We start from the raw sequence: 23,067 nt of genomic DNA, 5'->3' as shown, positions 1-23,067 counted from the left end.
TTTATGCTTATGTTATATACATTCTGCCTTCACTGTTTGCTTTCATTGATCTTCACTCTATGACGAAAGTAATTCTTAGCTCATGAGTAACTGTTTCTGACTCTCTTAATGAGGAAATGAAAGCAAACAAGTGATTTCTATGCTAACCTGCTGAGGGCATCATTCATGATTTGAAGTAATGCTTGATTAGCCAAGATTTTAATTTTAAAACAAACACATATATGATCTAATAGGTACCAGAAAGCAATAAAAAAAAAAGTGTGCTTTTTGGAAAAGAAATTTATGTTGGGTACCCAGGTGTGCTCTTCTTTGACAGTCTACAACCAAGTTAAAAGAGAAGCTTCAGCAGTTGCTCATTGCTGAAGAATCTAGCTGACATCTTTGGAAGATGATTTGAAGAGCTAGTGGACTGTGTACCTGCTATGCTAGAAGCCCTCGGCTCCCTTTTGCATTTTGTAATTTATGTGGTCCCAGCAGGAGGTAATTTTCATGATTTTGCCTTTAAATTATGTATATTAAAGTAAAATGTACTGATCAAATATAGACATGACCTATAAAGGTGTCTCCTCTTTCCCAGAATTTAACCTTTTAAAGATCTCTTTATTTTCCAAACCACCCCCATCATGAACAAATACCAGAGCTTTTCTATGCTACAGCTCTGTTAGCATATTGGATGTCATGATAGGGTTTTTAAGAATAAGGTATTACCAAAGTATGCATTGATACTTTGGCTGAGAAATAAGGGTACTTATTAAGAGCTTGATAAAAAAAAAAAAAAACATAATTGAGTGTGAGTTCAGAACATTAACATGCGTCTGTTTTTGTGTGGCGTTGAGTCGATTCCGACTAATAGCAACCCTATAGGACAGAGTAGAGCAGCAGCTGGTGGATTCAAACTGCCAACCTTTTTGGTTAGCAGCCTGAGCTCTTAACCACTTTGCCACCAGGGCTCCAACATGGGTCTAGATCTTTGTAAGAAAAATAAAAAAATGTCCAGTGGATATATAGCCTGAGTTGTTTCTCTAGTAAAGAACTAGTCCTAGATATCCGTAGTCTTGCCTTTTATAAATGGTCTACACATTACAGGTAACTTTAGCTGAGTGATACAGTCTCCAGCTATAAAACAGAAAATTTCTTCATTAAGCTTAAGTGATCTGTTCAAGCTCAAGCTTGCAAATTTGTTTATTGGTACCCAAATTCATAATTATTCTCTACCTTCAATATCTCCCACATAACCCCAGCAGCAGGGACCAGGAACATATGGCAGTCTCAGGATGCTCTGGACCAGCTGAAAGAACTGAAAACCAGCCTCAGTTAGAAACTGCACCTGCCCCCCCACCTTCAGGAGCCATCCCCAAGCCCAGAAGAGAAAGGCTGTTATGCAGGAGCAAGGAGGCATTAGTTTATATTTCTGTACTTGGGAGACCAGTAGTGTGTCAACTGAAAACATGGTTTCTGATGTACCTAGATTGAAATCCCAGCTTATTCTGCGTAATAGTTCTGTGACCTTAGAAAAAATTTACTTAACCTCTCTGAGCCTCAGTTTCTTCATTCAGAAAAATTATTGAAGGAATTTAAGGAGATGGTATGTTTAAAGTGCCTAATACTGTATTTAGCATATGGTACCCACTGAATTGGAACCCTGGTGGTGCGGTGGTTAAGTGATAATAGCTGCTGAGCAAAAGGTCAGCAGTTCAGATCCACCAGCCGCTCCTTGGAAACCCTATGGGGCAGACCTACTCTGTCCTCTAGGGTCAATATGGGTTGGAATCGACTCGACGGCAGTGGGTTTTTTTTACCCACTTAACTAAAGAGCAGGTATTGTCATCATTACTATATACTTGGATTCTCCTATTTGATATAGGAGTCATTTATGGCATATATAACTTCATATTAAAGTAATGGACTTGATGTGTTCATATATTAGCAATTTTTTTACTTTAATTCTCAGACTAGCCAAAGGTATAGTAAATGATCACACAGACATGCTGATGGGAGTATAAACTGCGTGATAAACCTTTTTGGTAGAGCAATTTGGCAGTATATATCAATATCCATAAAGGACACTCTTTGAGTCTGTAATTCCCTTTCTGGAAATCTCCTCTAAAGAAAGAATCAGAGATTCAGACCCAGGTTTGCACCATCAGCATTGGGCCACGGGGAAGGGAAGCCTGATGTCCAACAACAGAGAATGGTTGGATAAAACATGGTGTTTCCACATGATTCATACGCTGCAGCTAGTCAGAAGTGTGAAATATTTGATGATATGGGAATGTGTTCAAAATATACTATTAAGTAAAAAAAAAAAAAAAGGTTAAAAAAGTATTATGTGAAATATTCAAGTTTTCTACTCTAAGAAATACATTTCCCTCTCTCTTTTTTCTCTCTTTCCCCCAAATTAGAGCAGAATGTACTTCAAGATATCACCAGTGTTTATCTCTGGGTGGTTGGATTTCAGTTTTGGGTTTTTTTGTGCAAAGACCTCTTTATTTATTTATTGTGCTTTAGGTGAAAGTTTACAGAACAAATTCGTTTCTCATTCAACAATTGTTAACAAATTGTTTTGTGACCTGGGTTGCAATCCCCGGGATATGTCAACACTCTCGCCTTCCCCACCCCAGTTCCCCATTCTGCTTTCTGTCTGTACACTTCAGTATTACCTGGCATGCCTCATACGAGAAGCAGTGGAGGAGAAATTGAGTGCTTGGGTATCTTGTTTATCACTAGTGACTTAATTGAAAAAACTTGAAAAACTGAAAGCTGCTTTCTCAGATTTAGCTTGTCTCCTGGACGGAAGCAATATGGTTGATTTGGGCCAAGGAGGTGGCAAAACTTCTTCATGGCGTGTGGGCAGCAGGAGGAACTATGGAATAGATTTTGGATATTCCTGAGTACATAGGTTTTAACGTGGCAGATGATAAGAGCTCAAAGAGAGAGAGTTGATATTTAATACGAAGGAGAGGGAGCTCTGGTGGCACAGTGATTTAGCAGTCAGCTACCAACTGAAAGGTTGGAGGTTCAAACTCTAAGCTGCTCCGTGGAAGAAAGACGTGGCAGTCTGTTTCTGTGAAGACTACAGCCTTGGAAACCCATAGGGCAGTTCTATTCTGTCCTACATGGTCGCTGTGAGTTGGAATTGACTCTATGGCAGTGGGTTTTCGGTGTGAAGGAGAAGCAGCTTCCTGCAGAAACAAAACCAGGGAAAGGTTTAATTAGACTTGCAAAGAAGAATGTTAAGCAAAGGCATGGATCTTTTAAATTTTACTTATTTTTCCAAAACATTTGAGATGGCCAGAGGGAGACTGATACGCATTTTGATTGAAAGATTTCATGGAATAATGAATATCTGTGATGGTAGAAAAGTACTTAAAGAATATTTGGCTTTTTCAGATAACTTGTATTTTCAAAGTAATTTTAAAATACCAAGAACCATAACAGAATTATAATTTTTTGTAATTGTTTTTTCCTAATTAGGATCCAGTTTATGGAAAAGGAAAACTTGGAGAAATCCAGGGACTTATACTGGGAATGTTGGATACCTTTAACTATGAACAGGTAAGCTACTTGCTTCTAAACCCGTCCTGAGGTACAAAGAACCTGTTTCTTTTTTCTTTGTACCTGTACTTTTAAAGTTACCGTCTATTTAGTGGAAGTTTGTTAGATTGAGGTATTTTTTTTGTTTTGAATTTTTAAATTTCCCTAACCATATTTGATTTATATATATTTAGCCAAAATGTGGGCATACATAGAATTCAGATTCACTTCATCTTTTTCAATTTATTGGTAATGAGAAAAATACCTTCCCCCCGCCCCAAATGAAAAGTGTGAAAAACTTTTCTGGACAAATAATTAAATGCAAAGATACAGCCCTCAAAAAGGAGGGGTCTGGAGTGAGTGTAGAAAATGCAAAAGAGAATTAAACGAGTGCTCTTTTAAGCCTTTTGAGCAGATAATTGCAATGAACCAGAAATGGTCATTAGCCTTTCCTTAACTCAGAATTGCCTCTAGCATTAATTCTCAGTAAGAGCCCAGCTTGGTCTACAGATTTTTTTCTTAGTGTACTTCAAAGTGACTCATGAAGTCACCTAGGAAAAGTCCCATCTAGGCATGTTAGATACAATGTCTGTTTTTTTAAGAATCCTAGATAATTGTATAAGAATACAATTCTGCATGAGCTTCTCTTGGAGAGTTATAAGAACTGCAGTTTTGTCTGAGTGTAGCCCAGTGATGCTTGATCCCCCTGTAGGCCCAGACCCCGGGTTAGCGGAAGCAAAGCTGAGCGCAAGGCAGAAAATCTTTGCCAATTTTGAAACTATAGAAGAGGAGGAGAACATGGGGTTGATTGGAAAGAATTAGAACGTTTAGACCTGTAGAAGGAACAGCTTTGCATTGTGGGTAAAGTTAAAGGACCAGGCCTTACAGCTAGGAGAATGGTCAGGCAGTACCTCGCTCAGCCCTCCCCTTTGGGCGGACAGGGAGGAACCCCACTGGGTATTTAAATGATATGCATGGATGTTGAGGATTAGATGTGTTATGAAAACAATATTCCATAAGCACATAGAATCCTTAAAGTGACTTTTTGTGATAGCTGTGAAAATGTCTTTATGGGACTTAATGACAGATGTCACACACAGTCTTGAGTAGATTCAGATGACTCCTAAGTGTTGATTAGGGACATGTCATTCATCTCTGCTGAACAGTGATGAAGACTGAGTAACAGCCATTAGGTTCTCCAGGGAAAGTGGATATTTGAGACCTTGCCATGACTGCAGGTTCCATCAAAAATCAGGGATCCACAACTTAGATATGTTCTTTCTTAGGAAACTTTGGGCCATTTAGAGAGAAGGTATTATATAAATGTAATAAATAAATAGACTTGGATTTATCTAGTAATTTGAAAACTCAAATCTATTTATTTATTACATTTATTTAGTAATTTAAAAACCCAAATCTATTTATATATTTATATAATACCCTGTCTGTAAATGGCTCAAGCTTTCATAACAAAGAGCATAGCTCAGTCTGGATCTCTGATTTTTATGGAAACTGCAGTCACGGCAATGTTTCAAAAAACCTTTTTAGTGGAAAAGCTAATGGCCGTTACTCAGAGAGAAGGTATTATGTAAATATGATAAATAGTAGATTTGGGTTTATCTAGTAATTTGAAGGAGCCCTGGCGGCACAGTGGTTACGAGTTATGGCTGCTAACTGAAAGGTTGGCAGTTTGAATCCATCATCTGCTCCTCGGAAACCCTATGGGGCAGTTCTACTCTGTCCTATAGGATCGCTATGAGTCAGAATCAACTCAACAGCAGCGGGTTGTAGTAATTTGAAAGTATTGAATTAAGGAATAAAATGGCAGAGCATATATCTCTCCGTAGAAACTAGTGATGGACTTGAAGTAATTGAGAATCTTAAGCTCTGGTGGTGTAGTGGTTAAGAGCTAGGCTGCTAACCAAAGGTCAGCAATTCACATCCACCAGGTACTCCTTGGAAGCCCTATGGGGCAGTTCTACTCTGTCCTGTAGGGTCGCTATGAGTCGGGATCAACTTGACAGCAGCGGGTTTCCAGCTTTTAATGTATACACTCACATTACTCTGTGCTTGAAGATCGGCTGCTTAGATTTCGGGCTTTTTGATGTTTGCTTATTTCATCAGTTTTGTCCCTGGGTGGCCCAAATGGTTAAGCACTCAACTACTAGCCAGAAGGTTGGCGTTTTAAACCTACCCATAGGCACCTTGGAAGAGAGCCCTGGCCATCTGCTACCGAAAGGTCACAGCCTCAAAAACTCTATGGAGCAGTTCTACTCTGCACACGTAGGGTTGCCGTGAGTCAGAAGCAACTCCATGGCAACACAGCGTAATTGCACTTGTTTGTAGTTGAAAACTGAACGAGTGCCACTCCCCACGGAGCCCCACTTTTTCACTCTATAAGCAGTTGTTTGTTTTTTGTTTTGGTCATTCATAGACCCTGCTAGAAACAACCACTAGCCTTCTGAACCAAGATCTTCATTGGTCATTGTGTAACCTGAGAGCTTCGGTCACCAGAGGGCTGAATCCCAAACAGGATTACTGCTCGGTGTGTCTGCAGCAGTACAAGAGACGCCAGGAAATGGCGGATGAAATTATCGTCTTTAGGTAAGAGAGGGAAGGAAACGTTACATATATGGTACATGACGTGAATGGTTATTACCGGGCAGGAATGCACTTGACACACAGTCCCAGTAGTGGTTGATTCAGTCAGTCATTCTAGGAGTGAGCAAGACAGGCAAAGTTCCCACCATTCTAGATGGGGGTGGAGGAGTGGGGGGTGAGGTGGTCAGGTGGTAAATAAATACAGAGTAATAAGAGCTATGAAGAAAAGGGATAGTCAAGGATGACTCCAAAGTTTTTGGCCTAAGAAACTGGAAGATTTGAGTTGCCAGTTCCTGAGATGGGGAAGATTGGCTGAGAGCGTGGGGGGTAGGGGGGGTGGAAATCAGAAGTTTGTCTTTGGACTGCATCCAAAGTAGAGTTCTTGAGGAGACAGACATGTGGGGTTCAGGGGAGAGGCCTGGGCCGAAGGTACAAATTTGGTAGTCATCAGCTTAATAGGTGGTATTTTAAAGCTGGATGTCGTCACCAGAAGAGCAAAGGTAGCGATAGAGGAGTTCCAAGGCCTGACTTTTGGGGTCCTCCAGCATTTCAGGTTGAAGCAATGAGGAGGAGTCGGTAAAGAACGACGAGAGAATGGAGCTTCATAGTCAACTGGAGAAAGTCTTTCAAGGATAGAGCATATCAAATGCTGCTGAGAGCAAAGATGAGGGCTGGGCATCGTCCATTAGATTTAATAGCAAAGTCCTTGGTGATCTCGACGAGAGTGGTTTCAGGGGAGTGGTGGGAATGAAAGAAAGCCTGGTTATAGAGAGTGTTCAAGACAGAATAGGAGACAATTTGGAAACACCAAGTATAGGTGGCGTCTACCATCTTTAAAATTCTGCAGAGACAAGAGAAACAAGGAGCGGGGAGTAGACTTGTGAGCAGAGGGAGTAAGGTCTGTCTTTCTGAGGCTAAATAACAGTGAGAAAGATGGAGCCCTGAAGAAGACTGGTGGATATTTCAATGTTAGATTCATACTCTTACCAGCTCTTAGGTGAGGGGGAGAGTGCCTATTTACATCCCAGAAAACACCATGTGTCTATTGAGGGGCATTTTTAAACTTGATTCCCCTTCTTACTGGATCTTTGATTTGTTGGATGTGTCTCACTGAATTTGACTCAAGAATCTACACTTTTGGAGCATTATTCCTCCTGGAAGCTACTGGTGGTTTTCAAGGCATTTATAATCACAATTCCCAACTTCTGGGAGGCTCATTTACTAACTCAGTACAATCAATAGGGAATTTCTTCATAGGGATGTTGTAAGAATTTGCTGGCATACTGACATGTTTTTTGTTGTTGTTGAGAATATACACAGCCAAACATACACCAATTCAGCAGTTTCTACATGTATAATTCAGTGACATTGGTTACATTCTTTGAGTTGTACAACCATTCTCACCCTCCTTTTCTGAGTTTTTCCTCCCCCATTGACATGAACTCACTGCCCCCTAAGATTCCTATCTAATCTTTGGAGTTGCTGTTATCAGTTTGATCCCATACAGATAGTACTTAAAAGAGCATAATGCTCAAGGCATTCTTTACTAGTTAAACGAAACTATTTGGTTTTAAGACGATTTCAGGGGATATTTTTGGTTTAAGGTTTAAAGATTATCTCAGGACAATAGTTTCAGGTGTTCACCCAGCCTCCATGACTACAGAAAATCTAGATTCCATGAGAATTTGAAATTCTGTTCTGTGTTTTCCACCTTTTGATCGGGATTACTTCTTTAGATTCTTTGATCATAATATTCAGTAATGGTAGCCAGACATCATCCATTTCTTCTGGTCTCATGGCAGAGGAGGTAGTTATTCGTGGCGGCAATTAACCACACATTCCTCCTCCTATTCCTGACTTTCTTCTTTTGTTGCTCCAGTTGAATAGACACTGATTGTTGTGCCTTGGATGGCTGTTTGTAAGCTGTTAGGTCCCAGGCACTACTCAATGAACTAGGAGATAGAACAGAAGCACTGAATACTTTATTAGGTCAATTAACTCAGATGTCTCATGAAACCATGACCCTAAACCTCCAAAGGAACCAAATCCCTTGGTGAGTGCTGATATTTTTGTAAATGCTTAATCACATCATAACTCCTGCTTTGAATTTGATGAGGCAGACCACTAATATTATTATCAGGCTACTTATATAATGGCGGTTTTCTGTAATTAACTTTTTTTTCAAGCTGTCTAAAAGCAGTTCCTAGTTTGAGAACTGAACAGAAGTTCAACTCATTCCCCACGTGGCTGGTAGTCAGAGAACTGTGTTTCTGTTCCTACCTGAGTAAACAAATATGTCAGTCTGGGTTTGAAAAAAGAGAAGACAGCAACAGGTGAATTCCCTTTCTTGTTTCTTACCCTATGCAGTCACTGGTATATTGCAGCTTATTAGAAATCTTCGTTGCATATAAATACACGCTAACATAGCTCATGTTTATGGATTTTATGATGAGGAAAAGTAAAAATTGATTGTCTTCATTTTCCAGCTGTGGCCATCTGTATCATGCATTCTGTCTGCAAAACAAAGAGTGCACCATAGAAATCGAGGGCCGAACAAGATGGACGTGCTACAAATGCAGCTCAAGCAACAAAGTGGGAAAACTAAGTGAAAATTCATCAGAAATTAAGAAGGGAAGGATAACCCCATCGCAGGTAAGACATGGTCTTTTCTTACCAAACATGTTTTAGGCCTAGCCTCATTCACTTCAGGTCTTTTGTTGTTGTTGTTAGGGGCGATTGGATCGGCTCCAGCTCACAGTGACCTTATGTATAACAGAACGAAACGTTACGTGGTCCTGCATCATCCTCACAGACGTTGCTTTGTTTGAGCTCATTTTTGCAGCCACTGTGTCAATCCAGGCCTTATAGGCTTCAACAAATTCACCCAATGGTTACCCAGCGCACAGTGTCTTCTGTTGCCTCTTCTAGTGTTTGATGAGTCTCCTCTCTGCCCAGCACTGAAAAACAGGGATTTGAATAAGATTCCCAAAATATGGAAACCCTTGTGGCGTAGTGGTTAAGTGCTACGGCTGCTAACCAAAGGGTCAGCAGTTTGAATCCGCCAAGCGCTCCTTGGAAACTCTATGGGGCCGTTCTACTCTGTCCTATAGGGTCGCTATGAGCCGGAATCAACTCGACGACACTGGGTTTTCCCAAAATATAGATTCTTGACTCAGGCTGAGTGAGACTCATCTGACAAATCAAAGAGCCAGTAAGAAGGGGAACCACGTTTAAAGAAGGTCTTTAAAGAAGACCCTTCCTGCCCTTGAGAATCTTACAATCTAGCTGAACAGTGGATGTACACACTTGAGCCTACTTAAGAACCTTTGGCAACGTAACAGTCAGCAAGTCCAAAATGCTGCATTACTAATGAGTCATGTCCAAGAGTGCCGAGCTATACTTGTTAAGTAGGGCTGATGATGGAGAAGGTTCGTGAGTATATGCTCTGTATGTGGTTTTCTTGGCTAGGTAGCTCTCTTCAAAGAACTTGATGCAGTAAGGTTCATTTGAGAAAGTTTTACGTTGCCTTTGGAGTCTGACCATTGGACTCTGTGCAATTTTTGTACATTTTACAGATTTTTAAATTTTTTTTTTAAAAAGAGCAGGCAGTGGAGCAGGGTTTGAACTCTACTGCTTAATAGTTTTGGGGAGAGCAGAACTTGGCAACATAAAAAAACTCAATATGGAGAAGGAGCAGTTACCAGGGCTGTGGGCTGATCATTGTGCTGTACTCAGCTCTACTTCCTTTGCAGAATTGTACCATGGCTGCTAACCAAACGGTCAGCAGTTCTAACTCACCAGCCACTTTGCGGGACAAAGATGTAGCAGTCTGCTCCTGTAAAGGTTTACAGCCTTGAAGACCCTGTGGGGCAGTTCTGTTCAGTCCTGTGGGGTCGCTATGAGTTGGAATTGACTCGACAGCAGTGGATTTGGTTTTTCTGTTCATTTGTTTGTTTTTTAATAATGTTATACAAGCTGAAATGAGAATTATTTTGGCTTTAAAAAATTTTTTTTCTAGCTGGGTCCCTCGATATTCTTAAGATACCGTTAGATGATCCCGTGGGTTAGTAACAGAGGGAGAGAAGGAGAAGTGCCACATGCCTTAGGAGTTTTCACATGGCCCATGTTCCCTTAGCCTTCACAACACCTTCATGAGGGCGATATGATGACCCTACAGCTGAAGGAAGTCTAGCTCAGGGAAGGAGGGCCGGTATTTGAACTCAGGATTGTGTGACCACCATTACTCCCAGTTTCCCTCCTCCCAGCCCTCAGCCTGTTCTCTTTTTTATCATTCTGGCTTTATTGAAACCTGGTAAAGCTGATATTTAAAATACGTCCACACCTCATTGGCTGTGCTAGTAACAGTATCTTGCATCCCGTGAACTGTTTGCATTTTCTATTGTAAGAAAATTTAAAATGAAAACACTCAATCTATATTATCATGACTTATAAAAAATTATTTCATGGACGTTCTACTTCATCCTCTTCATGTCCTTTGAAAGTCTGTCAGCCCTGGTTGGTGAGTTCTTACCCAGAGCATCCAAACCATGTGTGTAGGACAGGTAAGGGCCCAGACTCAGAAACTAGCCAGCTTCCGCCTGCTGCTCGTCTACACCCAGAAGATACTGAATGCACGTGGTGCTTCTCGCTGCCTTTGTGATGCGATCCTTCTACCAAATAACCTTTTGTTTCCTCCTTCTCCAAGACTATGATAATTGACTTTCACTTCTTCTGTTTTTGACTCCAGCTCAGCAGTATGCCACAGTTACCCTCAAAACTGTACTTTTATACATTTATAAATAATGTCCAAGGGAATATTTACAATTTTCAAGTAATTATTCAGTAAATGGCATTTATTTATGTTCACCAGGCATAATTTTCTGTAACTATTGTACATTGCTTATTTATTTTGAATTCTCCCTGTAAATTGGAGATTTGGTTTACATGCTGTTTAATGAAATAGGAACACTAGTATTTATGGCTTGTCTTCATTTGCCAGTTTTTAAAGAGTATTAGCTTTCCATTATAAACAGGTTAGATTCAGATTAAGTACTAAATATGAGATTTCAGTATTTGGTGATAGCAACATTTCTCAAAAGAATATCTTATAAATTAAACTTACAAATTAAATGAAGATTAATATGTCTCATGAGTCAGAACCAATTTGATGGCAACAGGTTTTTTGTTTTTTTAATATGTCTCAGAAGTGTAAAGAGGTAATAGATGACCCTAACATAAATGAAATTTCATTAGAACTTTACCCATTTTCCACTAATCTTGTTATCATACTCTAGTACTGAGTGATTTATTACTTCAGCCAATATTTAACATATGCCTACTTTGGGTGAAACGCTATTCTAGGTGCTGAGTATACGCTGGTGAACAAGACAGACATAATCTCCACCGTCATGTAGCTTACCATCTAGTAAGGGAGCTAGACAGTAATCACGTGAACAAATACATCATTCCAGATTGTAGTTTGACATGCTATGAGGTACCGTGAGGAGAAAGAATGTCACGGGGATAATAGCACAAGGGAGACCTACTTTAGATCAGGTGGCCAGGGAATATCTTTCTGCAGAGATGACATTTGAGCTAAGACCTGAAGGATAAGAAGGTAGCATCCATGTGAAGAACTAGAGAAAAAACATTCCAGGCAACCACAAGGACCTGGGGAGGGAAATAATTTGGATGTTGGAGTAACCGAAAGATCAGGGGCTGGAACATACTGACTAAAAAGGAACAGGGCAAGAGATGAGGTTGAAGAGGCAGGCGGGGCCAGATCCTGCATGGCCTGATAGGCCCTAGTAAGGAATTTGGGCTTTATTGTTGAAGTAATAGGGAACATAGAATGATCTAAAATGCACTGTATGGTCCAGTAACTGTGACTGCAAGACGGATGGACAACCACATTTGTATTTCCAGCCCAGGCCTCACCACTTTTCCAGAACAGCGTGACTATCAGACTCTTAAAGTTATATAAATTTGTGGCCCTCCTTTTGATCCCCAAAAAGCTTTTATGTCCAAGAGAGCTAAGGTTGACAGTAGTGCTAAAAAGTGTTTTCCATCTTTATATAAAATTAAAGCTTTGATGGAAATGTGTGCAAAGGACTTTAAAAAAAATCCTTTGTCCCATAAAATGTGAAGAAAAAAAAGTTTAACCTTATCAGTGATTAAAGAAATGCAAGTTAAAACAGCAGTATGATAAATTTTTCTACCTTTTACACTGGAAAAAAAAATTAAATACATATTAAACTGGCACACATTAAAAAATACACATGCATATATATTGATATGGACGTGAGGGAACAGACACCCTTATGCTCTGCTAGTGGGATGTACCGTTGTACAAGTCCACAATCCTTGTCCAAGACCCTTGGGTCAGATATGTTTCAAAATTCAGAATTATTTGAGTTTTAGAACAGTAATACAGGAACTTCCACTTCTGGACAAGATATATTTAGAGCTTCTTGGTGAAAAAACAGACAAAATATGTAAAACAATAGTTTTCAAGACGTTGGACATCAGGTAATGAAGGACAGTGGCCCCTGAGAGACAAGACACAAATAATGTGAACCCTGTGATTGCCTCAAATTACTACCTGGAGAAAGTTTCCAAGCCATGGTGCAGGGAGAAGAAACCCAGGCAGAGCTCATCAGTCTCTGAGTTGAGGAGACAGAGCTTGGAGTCCAGGGAAGCCAATGTAGCCAAAGTTTGCAGGTTGGAGTATTGGAGAGAGAATGCTGCTCAGACAGAGAGCTTCAGAAGGCCTGTTTGAGTGTTCAGTCGAGTACTGGCCAGCACATGTGTGTGAAGAAACTACTCGAGGCCAGAAAAAGAACCACCCAAAAGGATTAGAAGGAACAGTGTCCCAAACTCATATTGAGCCAGGAATAGTGCCTGTTCCTACCAGCCATGTTGGAAAACCTCATAATTCATTGAGCATCACTGAAGGTACTAAGTTCTGGCCTTGGGTGGTGGTGTTAGGTGCCATCTCACCTTAGCAGTGAGGGGAAAAATTAATCCTAGACTAAATGCTGTATTGATCTCACCTGACAGAGCTTAAATGCACAGCCCAAAAAAGACCAAACTATTTTCAAGTATTTTAACCACATTCCAGAACAAAGCTCAAGAATGTATTTAGGATTAATAAAATATCCAGCACTTGACAAAGAACAATTCATGTCTGGCATTTAATCAAAAATTATCAGGTATGCAAGGAAGCATGAAAGTGCAAGTGAGAATGAGGAGAAAAAGAACAGTCCATTGAAACTGACCCAGAAATAACACAGATCCTAAGAGTTGGTAGGGAAGAATAATTATTGTAATTGTATTTCGTATGTTCAGGAAGCTGCAGGAAAGATTGAACATATTCAAAAGAGATAAAGAATTCATAAAAATCCAGTAGAACACTAGAGATTAAAACAACAATGTCTGAGATAAAAAAATAACACTGGATGGAGTTAACAGCAGAATGGTCATTGAAAAGAAAGACTAGTGAACCTGAATATATAGCAATAGAAATTATCCAAAATTAAACACAGAGAGAAAATAGACTGGGAAAAAAAAAAAAAAACATGAGAGAGCATCAGTAAACTATGGCTCTGCTTCAGGTGACCAAATATACATGTAATTGGAGTTTTGGAAGAAGCTAGGAAGGAGTCTAGAAAAAATATCTGAAGACAGGTGATACACAGAGTTCCAATTCCAGTAATGGCAGCGTAGCCTGCATTGTACTAGCCTACCTTCTAATAACAACTGTAAGTTTTAGAAAAAAATATAAAAAGCAATTGTTTGGAGAGTTACCAGAAGCAGGCAGAAACTGTAGAGAAGACACATGTGAAAGATGGGAAGCAAACTAGGGGAGCTCTATATTTAATCATGTTTTCCCTTAGACCACTTCTCAGTTTGCCTTGGAGTGCTGGCAAGAAGGCAGCATGCCTAGTGGGATGAAGAAACAGAGGTCAAAGTTCAGGACTGCCAAAACAGCTATAAACCAAAGGGAAAAATCCCAGAAGGGTGCTATAAATAAGGGAGCACAAAATTCTGTATACAGGTTCCAAAATTGTACATGCATAGGGCAGTGCTCTAAGAAACCCAGAAGAAGGCAGCAGTGGGAAGACTAAAGAACTGAATGGAGATTGCAGCAGCTGCCTAGAGCTGCGTTTAGATTGCAAGTCCTGCCAAGTTAGAGGGACTTTGATAAACACCTCAGGTTTTCCACTGAAACTGAAAAAGGGCCATGCTTTAGCACTAAGGACTGCCCCTAAGACTAAAGGCAAAACCAAAATAAGTCCTCCCTAACAAAGCCAAAGCCCAAACTATCACAGAAGCAAAAGGAAGAAGCAAGAAAATGTAACCTAAATCAAGAGAAAAAATATCAATAGAAGCAGACCTATGGATGAATCAGATGTTGGAATTAGCAGTCAAGGACTTTAAAATTAAAAAAAAATTAAAATAGCAATTATTAATACATTAATGGATTTAGAGGAAAAGAACAGCAAAATGACTAAACCCATGGGGAATCTCAGAGAAATGGAAACTTAAAACCAATTAGAAATTCTAGAACAAATATATACATATATATATATATAATGAAAAATTCATTAGATGGCAACAGTATTTTTAACACTGAGATGAATGTTATCAGTGAATTTGAAGACAGTTTAATAGAAATAATCCTAATTAAGCACAGAGACAAAAGAAGTTGGGGGGAAAAAAAATGAACAGAGGTGTCAGTGACCTGTGAAACAATATCAAGGAGTCGAGCATATATATACAAGTAGCCCCTGACGTAGAACATATTCAGGTTATGACGAACTACACTTAATGACCACCTTTTTTTTTCTCCTATATCTTTTGCTGTTAGTGGTATGTACTACATACAATGGAAAAATTTACTGAGTTATGTGAACACGCTCCAAGCATTTGATCAGGATAATATGGAAGGTCAGTAGGAAAACCGTCCATATGGGCAAGAACACTGAATTTAGAACTTGATATCACTGGTGTGAAATAGCTCATAGATCAGTAAGAAAGGGAATTGACAGATCAGGACTTAATGGATTTTGAAGAAGAAAGAAATGCTGAAGACAAAAGAAATAATGAGGAAGGGGAAGGAGAGAAGTCAAAAAATTTTACAGTGAAAGGACTAGCTGAAGTTTTTTCTAAACTAAATCAGGGGCTTCAGTTGCTTGAAAACATGGACCTGAACACTGATCGCTTTGATGACATTGATAGGCAGATTTGGGAAGCAGTGAGGTGTTACTGCAAAATATATCAAGAAATAAAGAAAAGGACCATACAGACAATTCTCACTAATTTTCTGACTAGAAACCCCATCCGCATTCCCAGGGATAATTCAGATGATCCAGAATTTTCCACGAGTGAAGTTATTGCCACAACTGACAAAATGCCAGCGTCATCCCACTCTTCTTCATCGTCAGAGTAAATTTTTATGATTTGTGTATTTTTTTATGCATGTATGTATTAAAATATATCTATAAGTTTATAGTGTCTCCAATCCCCAAAGACTTATAAAGATACTGGTAATAAAAATCAATAATAACGGAAACTAAAAAAAAAAAAGGGATATTCAACTTATGTCAGAACCACCTTAGGACAGAGTCATTGGAACAGAACCCATCTTAAGTTGAAGACTATCTGTAATTGGAGTTTGAGAAAGGCAAGAGAGAGAATGGGGGGTGGAGGCATTTGACCTGATATAATATCTCAAATTTCCCCTAGCAGGATAATACAAAGAAAACCACACCCAGATACATCATTGTTGTTGTTAGGTACAGTCGAGTCAAGTTGGTTCCAACTCATAGCGACCCTGCATACAACAGAATGTAACACTGCTGGGTCCTGCACCATCCTCCAATCTTTATTATGTTTGAGCCCACTGTTGCAGCCACTGTGTCAATCCATCTCCTTGAAGGTCTTCCTCTTTTTTGCTGACCCTCTACTTTAACAAGCATGATGTCCTTCTCCAGGGATTGGTCCCTCCTGATAACACGTCCAAGTACGTGAGACAAAGTCTCACCATTCTTGCTTCTAAGGAGCATTCTGGCTGTACTTCTTCCAAGACAGACTTGTTCATTCTTCTGGCAGGCAGTCCATGGTATATATTCAGTATTCTTTGCCAACACCATAATTCAAAGGCATCAATTCTTCGGTCTTCCTTATTCATTGTCCAGCTTTCACATGCATATGAGGCTATTGAAAACACCATGGTTTGGGGTCAACATCATGATAAGTGGAGAAAATATTGAAGTAGTCAAGGGTTTCATTTTGGATACACTGTCAACACGCACGGAAGCAGTAGTCAAATTAAACTACATATTGTGTTGGGCAAATCTGCAAAAAGTACATCATAGTCATACTGCTGAAACCAAATTAAGAGGAAATTTTAAAAGCAGCCAAAAATAAGACAGCAATAAGAATGATGATTGACTCTGTAAAAAAACAACAAAGGCCAGAGACAGTAAGAGCTGAAAGAAGGTAATACTATGCATATGTTGTATAGTAGAGCACTCCACTAGGGTCTAGGGAAGCATCCCATAATCACCTGCTTATGTGGGATTATAAATTACCTCACTTGAGATCAGGTCAGATTTTACTGCCACATGAGTTTTGGTGCCCTTTTTTTTTTTTTTTAATTTGGGTTTCAGAGCTTTGTGATTTACAGAATTGCAGCGAAAGGGTGTGTGGACCCATCTTTCTCAGGAGGAAAAAAATGGCAGTATATATTTTGACATGTTAAAATCACACCCTTTGAACCAGGAACTTTCAGGAATCTGTCCAAAGATAACAATAGGGTGGGTGCCAAGTGGTAAAAGCAATGACAATGCAAACAACCTAAATGTCCCCATAGTCTGGGTTTGGTTAAATCGGTGATGATATGTCTATACCATAGGTGAACTCCTTTGTAGCCATGAAAAATCATGGTGTAGAAGAACGTTGATACGGGGAAATAAATGTTCACAAAACACAATGTGAAAACGATCACAGGACAGTATGATTCCAGATGTTGATAGTATTTGCTGCTGTGTGGTTGGCTGTGACTTTTATTTGTTTTGCTTTTTTTGTGTTTTCTAAATTTCTATCGGTAAACATGTATTCTTCTTGTAACCAGAAGAATTAAGGCTTGTTTCAAACAAAAAAAAAGGCAAGGTGATAAGGAAACTATTCCTGTTTCTATTCAACTTCAGGTCAGATTGTTTCTTAAAGCCAGGGGTCATGTTGTTAACAAAGGTCACCCAAATTCACATTGTTAAGGCCGTGTTGTTGTTCTGTGCTGTCGAGTGGATTCTGACTCGTTGCGACCCTATAAGACAGAGTAGAACTGCCCCATAGGGTTTCCTAGGCTGTAACACTTGGTGGTGTAGTGGTTAAGAGCTATGTCTGCTAACCAAAAAGGTCGGCAGTTCCAATCAACCAGGCGCTCCTCGGATACCATATGGGGCAGTTCTACTATGTCCTATAGGGTCGCTATGAGTCAGAATTGACTCCATGGCAACAGGTTTTTTTGTTTTTTTTTTTTAAATACTTAACAGGAGCAGATCACCAGGTCTTTTCTCCTGCACAAAGGCCATAGCTTAGTGTATCATCCATATCCCCAGACCTTGGAAACCCTGGTGGCAAAGTGGTTAAGTGCTATGGCTGCTGACCATAAAGGTCAGCGGTTCAAATCCACCAGGTGCTCCTTGGAAACTCTGTGGGACAGTTCTATTCTGTCCCACAGGGTCACTAAGAGTTAGCATCGACTCGACGGCAACAAATTTGGTTTTTTTTTTGGTTTTATCCCCAGACCTGGAGCCCTGGTGGCGCAGTGGTTAAGCGTTCAGCTGCTAGTCAAAAAGTTGGCAGTTTGAGTCCATCAGCTGCTCCTTGGAAACGCTATGGGGCAGTTCTGCTCTGTCCTGTAGGGTCACTATGAGTCAAAATCAAGTCGATAGCAGTGGGGTTTTTTTGGTTTAGTGTTTGCATACCTGGTTTAAAGGGTCTCTTTTAAGCTTCATTGCCTAAGGCATTTCCAGAAGGAATCCTGTTAAATGAAAAATAAGACCTTTATATTGCCACTTCAAACACTCTCTGACTTAATCTCCAGAGCACAGCTTTCTCAGATAAATTGTTCAGCACCACATCTAGCTCTTGGCTTGTTTTTAAAAGTCTGCAGATGGTTTCATGAGGTCATTTTTTAAGCTTATGTATGTTTTGCTTTGAAAATCTATTTTCTGCCTTTTAAAAAAGAAGCACACCAGGCAGGAGTTAAAAAGTGGATCACTTAACAAATACATCATCCACCTGGAGTGAATTCCAGAGTATTAATGTCATAGCATGATACAGCTAAGACTGTCAGGTCAAATTTTTGTAGACCTGCTGAATCTGAAAGGACAGTCTGGACAGGCAGCAGTTTTGATCCTTGAGCTGAGGCATGTTTTCTGAAGTTATTCTTAAACCCAGGGACTGGGGCGGCGGGGGCGGGGGTCCTACTTGAATAGCTGATGCCACAGTGATGGGAAATGCCTTCATCATGTACACTATAGGCTCTTAGAAGTAGACTGTTGGAGTTGGAAGAGACTTGAGATCTTGAGTCCAGTTGCTTACCCAATACTTACGGCTCTTCTACATCATTCTGGACAGATAGTATCCAGTGACTATTGAACTACTTGTAGTAATAGTTTTCTTTGTAAATTAATAAGCTGATATTCTGATTTCATGTATTAGTCTCTGTATACTTGGGTAATATTGAATCTACTCCTGAGACTGGACCTGTTTTGGTATGCTGACAAATCAGGTTTCTGAGGCTCTCAGGTGTGGTGAGGAGCCCTGGCGGTGCCGTGGTTAAGAGCTCGGCTATTAACCAAAAGTCACCAGTTTGAATCCACCAGCCGCTCCTTGGAAACCCTATGGGGCAGTTCTACTCTGTCCTGTAGGGTCTCTATGGCTTGGAATCGAGCCAAGGGCAATTTTTTTTTTTTTTAAGGAGTAATGAATTCACTGTGGTGATGCGTCTCTATCCAAATAGCCAGAAAGGTTCTCTTTTGCATTGCCTTGTCAAGGAACCTTCTTTCTCTAAATTGATCTCTGATCTTATCCCTTATAATAGATTACAAGCTCTCCGAGGACAAGGGCCTGTATCTAATTCCTCCTTGTGTTCTCTGCAGTGCCTAACACAGTAAAAAAACACATAAAAAACCTGATGCCATCCAGTCGATTCTGACTCATAGTGACCCTATAGGACAGAGTATAACTGCCTCATAGGAGTGACTGGTGGATTCGAACTGCCGACCTTTTGTTCAGCAGCTGAGCTCTTAACCACTATGCCACCAGGGCTCCACAGTAGACACATAGTAAATATTTATTAAACTGATAATGCAAATGGTTAAAATGTTCTTATATTGGGTCACTTTGCCTTTTTATATTTTCTATCACGTGGGCCTCGTTATAACTTCTAGAGCAACACAGAATTAGTGCGTTCTGTGTTGCATCCCTTACATATGTCTGTTTTCAGTATATACATCTCATATATCTTTTGTTAAACTTCTTCATAAATATTATAAATTGAATTTTTAAATTCCATCCTCCAATTGCTTGCTGCTAATATTTAGAAATACAACTGATTTTTGTACATTGGCCTTGTGTCCAGCCAACTTGTTAATCTGTTAGTTTTTGCAGGTTACTTAGTTCTAGCAGATTTTTGTTTTGTAGGTTATTCAGGATTTCCTATGTAACCAGTGTGTCATCTGTGAATACAGCTTTATATCTTCCTTTCCCCTCTGTGTGCCTTTTTTTTTTTCCCTTGATTTATTACACTCAGGAAGATCTCCCATACAATTTGAAGTAGAAGCAGTGAGCATAAACAGTCCTGGCGTGCTCTGGTCTTAGAGGGAAAGCGTACAGAACTTCGCTAGTGTGATGTTAGCTGTAAGTTTTTATATTTGCCCCTTGTGTTCCACATTTGCTGAGAGTTTTTCTCATGACTGTTGAATTTTGACAAATCTTGGTGGTTGTTGTTTGAGGTGATCAGTTTTTCTCTTTTGTTCTGTTAATGAGGTACATCGATTAATTCTCGCATGTTAAACCAACATTGCATTCCTGGCATAAACTCTACTTGGTCATGAGGTAATACTGTTTTGGTATATTGTTGGATTCCATTTACTAATATTTTGTAAAGAATTTGGGCTCTATTCATAAGTGATATTGTTTAGCATTCCACCTGTTGACATTTCAGTTGTTTCTACTTTCTGGCTATTACAAATAAAGCTGCTCTGGAGATTTGTGTAGCAGTCTTTGTATGGACTTATGCTTTCATTTCTGTGGGTAGATACCTGGGAACGGAATGACTAGTTTATATGACACATGTGCGTTTATCAGTTTAAGAAGCTGCTGAACTGTTTTCCAAAGTGGTTGTACCATTTTACCTTCCCGCTAGGATGTGAGTTCCAGTTCCTCCACTCCTTGATATAGTCAGTCTTTTTTATTTTGGCTGTTCTAATAGAAGTATTCATTGGGGTTTTAATTTGCATTTTCTCAGGGATTAATGATGTCCAGCAACTTTCCATGAGCTTATTTGCCATCCCTATATTTTTCTTGGCAAAATGTCTGTTAAAATCTTTTGCCCATTATTTAATTGGGTTTCTGTTTTCTTATTGTTGGGTTTTGAGAGTTCTTTATGTATTCTGGATATTAGTCCCTTTTTAAATATATGCTGTGCAAATTCAAGTTCTTTAAAAGATATAGAATTACTCAGGTAATCTGTTTCACCTTGAATAAGCTATAGTAGTGTCTTTCAAGGAATTTCTTCCATTTCATCCAAGCTGTCAAATTTATTCTCATAAAGTCATTCATAATATTCCCTTATCTGTAGTGTTTCTATTTTTTAGTATCTATAGAATCTTTTTTTTTTTAATAGAATCTATACTGATGTCACCCTTCTAGTTCTTGATATTGATCATTTATTGTCTTTTTTTTTACCTGATCAGACTGTCAAGAGATTTATCTGTTGTATTGACCTTAAAGAACCGGATTTTGGTTTGATTGATTTTCTCTATTGTTTTCTGTTTTCTATTTATTTCATTTCCACTCTGACCTTTATTCTTTCCTTTCTTGTATTTAGCTTAGTTTTACTTCCTTTCCTTATCTAGTGTTTGAGATATTCTTCATTTCTGATATAGGGCTCTAGTATTACAGCTTTTCCCCTAATGACTGCTTTGCCAGCATCCCACAAACTTGCTTTTTTTTTTTTTTTCTTTTTTATTTGGCTCAAAAGGGTTTCTGATTTCCTTTTGATTTCTTCCTTGATCCATGGGTTATTTAGAAATATGCTACTTAGTTCCCAAATGTTTGAGAATTTTCCCAGAGATCTTTCTGTTACTGATTTCTATTGTGGTCAGAGAACATACGTTGTATGATTTGAATCCTTTTAAATTTATTCAGACTTATTTTATTGTCAGAAAATGCTCTATCCTGGTAAATAGTTCATGTGCACTTAAAAAGAACATATATTCTGCTTATGTTGGGTAGAAACTCATAGCAACCCTTTAGGATAGAGTAGAACTGCCCCATAAGGTTTCCAAGGAGCGCCTGGTAGATTTGAATCGCTGACCTTTGGGTTAGCAGTTGTAGCTCTTAACCACTCCACCACCAGGGTTTCCTTGTTAGATAGAGTGTTCTCTAAATGTCTGTTTGATAAGTTAGTTGATTGTGTTGTTCAAGTCTTCCATGTTGTTGTCAGGTGCTATCATTTCCAACTCATAGGCACCCTATGTACAACAGAACAAAACACTGCCTGGTCCTGTGCCGTCCTCACAGTCGTTGTTATGCTTGAGCCCACTGTTGCAGCCACTGTGTCAGTCCATCTCACTGAGGGTCTTCCTCTTTTTTGCTGACCCTCTACTTTACCAAGCATGATGTCCTTCTCTATATCCTTTCTAATTATCTGACTACTTGTTCTCTAGTTTATTGAGAGAGAAGTATGGAAATCCCTGACTATAAAATCTGTTTCTCCATGTGGCTCTTTTAGGTGCTTAGACATTTAGGATTATTACATCCTCTTGATAAATTGGCTCATTTTTTACTATGAAATGACCTTCTGTATCCCTGATAACAGTCTTTGCCCTGAAATGTAGGGTTACCAAGACACGTCTTTCCCATTCCTTTGCCTTTAACCTATTTGTGCCTTTATATTTAAAGTATGTTTCTTGTAGGCAGCATGTAGTTGGGTCTTAGTCTTTCGTCCCTGAATCTCTGCCTTCCAGCCTTTCAGATATTTGAAGGTAGCCCTTTACTGTTAGCCTTCTCCTCCTTGGACTACATATCCTTTTATTTTGGTTTGACCCATACTTTTTCTAAATCCTACACCATTGTGATCAAACTTTTCTGAGCATGCTTTGCTTAAAAGGGATATTATATCACAGTGGATACTTGAGTTGCCCTCTGCAAGAAATACTGCCTATTGCTTATCGCTTCAGTTGACTAACACTGTTGCCAAAGTTGTATATCTATTTAGTTCCTTGCCCGTTTGGTTAAAACCATTCTGAACCATCTGCTCTACTCTTCCACCCTACTTGTATTTTCATCTTGGCTAACTACTGACTTTTTGATCTCCAGGAAATTTTCGAGGGGACTCAACACAAACTACTAATTGTTTCTCTGAAAATGTCTCTTTTATCTCAGTTACACCAGTTTTAGTTGTGTTATTTTAAGTGTGGGTCAGATAAAGCTAGACTATAACTAAAAGTGTACTAAAATATTTGCCTTTTTTCCAGGTAAAAACGTCTCCATCCTATCATCCATCCAAAGGGGACCATGTGGCCAAGGTCAGTGAGTTTTAAAGACACAGAACCAACTTCCTCCTCCTGTGTATTTCTTTTCCCCTGTTGAACAATTTTCTCAAAATGCGAATTCTTTTTAATCATCTCTAAT

General features: G+C 39.3%; 1 protein-coding gene across 12 annotated transcripts in view; it reads left to right on the top strand.

Annotated features, from left to right (window-relative positions):
• VPS8 (VPS8 subunit of CORVET complex) overlaps nucleotides 1–23,067 on the top strand; it is a 275,359-nt gene that overhangs the window by 225,262 nt on the left and 27,030 nt on the right. For all 12 annotated transcript variants that reach the window (XM_049881052.1, XM_049881032.1, XM_049881060.1 and 9 more), the window contains 4 exons: nucleotides 3,475–3,555; nucleotides 5,969–6,138; nucleotides 8,622–8,787; nucleotides 22,911–22,961. In XM_049881052.1, the coding sequence (XP_049737009.1) occupies nucleotides 3,475–3,555; nucleotides 5,969–6,138; nucleotides 8,622–8,787; nucleotides 22,911–22,961 (468 nt within the window). The remainder of the gene's footprint in view (nucleotides 1–3,474; nucleotides 3,556–5,968; nucleotides 6,139–8,621; nucleotides 8,788–22,910; nucleotides 22,962–23,067) is intronic.

Source organism: Elephas maximus, chromosome 1, assembly GCF_024166365.1.
Source record: "Elephas maximus indicus isolate mEleMax1 chromosome 1, mEleMax1 primary haplotype, whole genome shotgun sequence".
Lineage (NCBI taxonomy): Eukaryota > Metazoa > Chordata > Mammalia > Proboscidea > Elephantidae > Elephas > Elephas maximus.
This window is presented reverse-complemented; position numbering and strand designations above follow the sequence as displayed.